This window comes from Mus caroli, chromosome 10 (genome assembly GCF_900094665.2).
Source record: "Mus caroli chromosome 10, CAROLI_EIJ_v1.1, whole genome shotgun sequence".
Classification (NCBI taxonomy): Eukaryota; Metazoa; Chordata; class Mammalia; order Rodentia; family Muridae; genus Mus; species Mus caroli.
Genome location: NC_034579.1, coordinates 76062877 through 76064053, shown reverse-complemented (window position 1 = coordinate 76064053; position 1177 = coordinate 76062877). Strand labels below are relative to the sequence as shown.

The 1177-nt window shown below is 39.4% G+C and overlaps 1 protein-coding gene across 1 annotated transcript in view; it reads right to left on the bottom strand.

Annotated features, from left to right (window-relative positions):
• Window positions 1-378: 378 nt before the first annotated feature.
• Window positions 379-1177, bottom strand: part of LOC110303100 (zinc finger protein 883-like) — a 22827-nt gene continuing 22028 nt past the window's right edge. The window contains exon 5 of the mRNA XM_029482559.1: window positions 379-986. Within this exon, the coding sequence (XP_029338419.1) occupies window positions 728-986 (259 nt within the window). The 3' untranslated portion in view covers window positions 379-727. The remainder of the gene's footprint in view (window positions 987-1177) is intronic.

Below are 1177 nucleotides of genomic sequence, written 5' to 3'. Positions count from 1 at the left end.
CCACCCCCCTTGGAAATCCCTACCCACTCACTAAGATCTACATAATCCTTTCTCACCCTGAATAAAGTGGAATTGCCTCCCTGTAGCTGATCCCAAAAATCATCCAGCATATCCACAACATTCCTTTTTCTATTTTTTTGTTTTGGTTTTTGTTTTTTGAGACAGGGTTTCTCTGTGTAGCCCTGGCTGTCCTGGAACTCTGTAGACCAGGCTGGTCTCAAACTCAGAAATCCACCTGCCTCTCTCCATGACATTCCAAATCTTGTTCACCACACCATCGTGGCCTGGTGGCTAATGACCTCCAAGGAAGGGGAGACCCACAACCCGAAACATAATGGATGACAACATAAATATCAGTTTCACTTGTAACTAATTTTATTATTCAAATTGTTTGTTCCTAAATCCTTGGATGACAATATGTTTACAATTTGTAAATGAGACATTACTTTAATGATGAACTGTTTCTACAAACCTTACTCAGGCCCCAGAGAGATAGCTCAATGGGGAAAATGTATGTGGAATGCAAGGCTTTACCTCACTCATTAGGTTTATGACTTTTTACAAGCATGAATGCTGTCATGCTTCTGAAAGTTGCTACAACATGCAAAGGCTTTATCACATTGATTAAATGCATAAGCTTTTGGCTCAGTATGACTTTTTCACGCCTATGAAGATGACTATTCTGTAAAAAGACCTCACCACACTGTTTACATCCATAGTGTTTCTCTCAAGTATGTCTTCTTTCATGCCTGTAAAGGTTACTTTTGCACGCAAAGGCTTTCAAACATTGATTACATTCATAGGGTTTCTCCCCGGTATGACTTCTTTCATGCTTATGAAGATGACTGTTTTGTGAAAAGGCTTTACCACATTTATTACATTCGTAAGGTTTCTCTCCAGTATGACTTCTTTCATGCCTTTGAAGATTACTGTAACGCCCAAAGGCTTTACCACACTGACTACATCCATAGGATTTTTCTTGAGTACAGTTTATTTCATGATGGAAAAGATGGCTATTCTGTGCAAAGGCTTTACCACTTTGATTATATTCACAGGGCTTTTGCCCAGTAAGATTTCTTTCNTGACTGTGAAGATGACTCTTCTGTGCAAAGTCTTTATCACATTGTTTACGTCCATAAGGTTTCTCCCCGGTATGACTTCTTTCATGCTTCTGAAG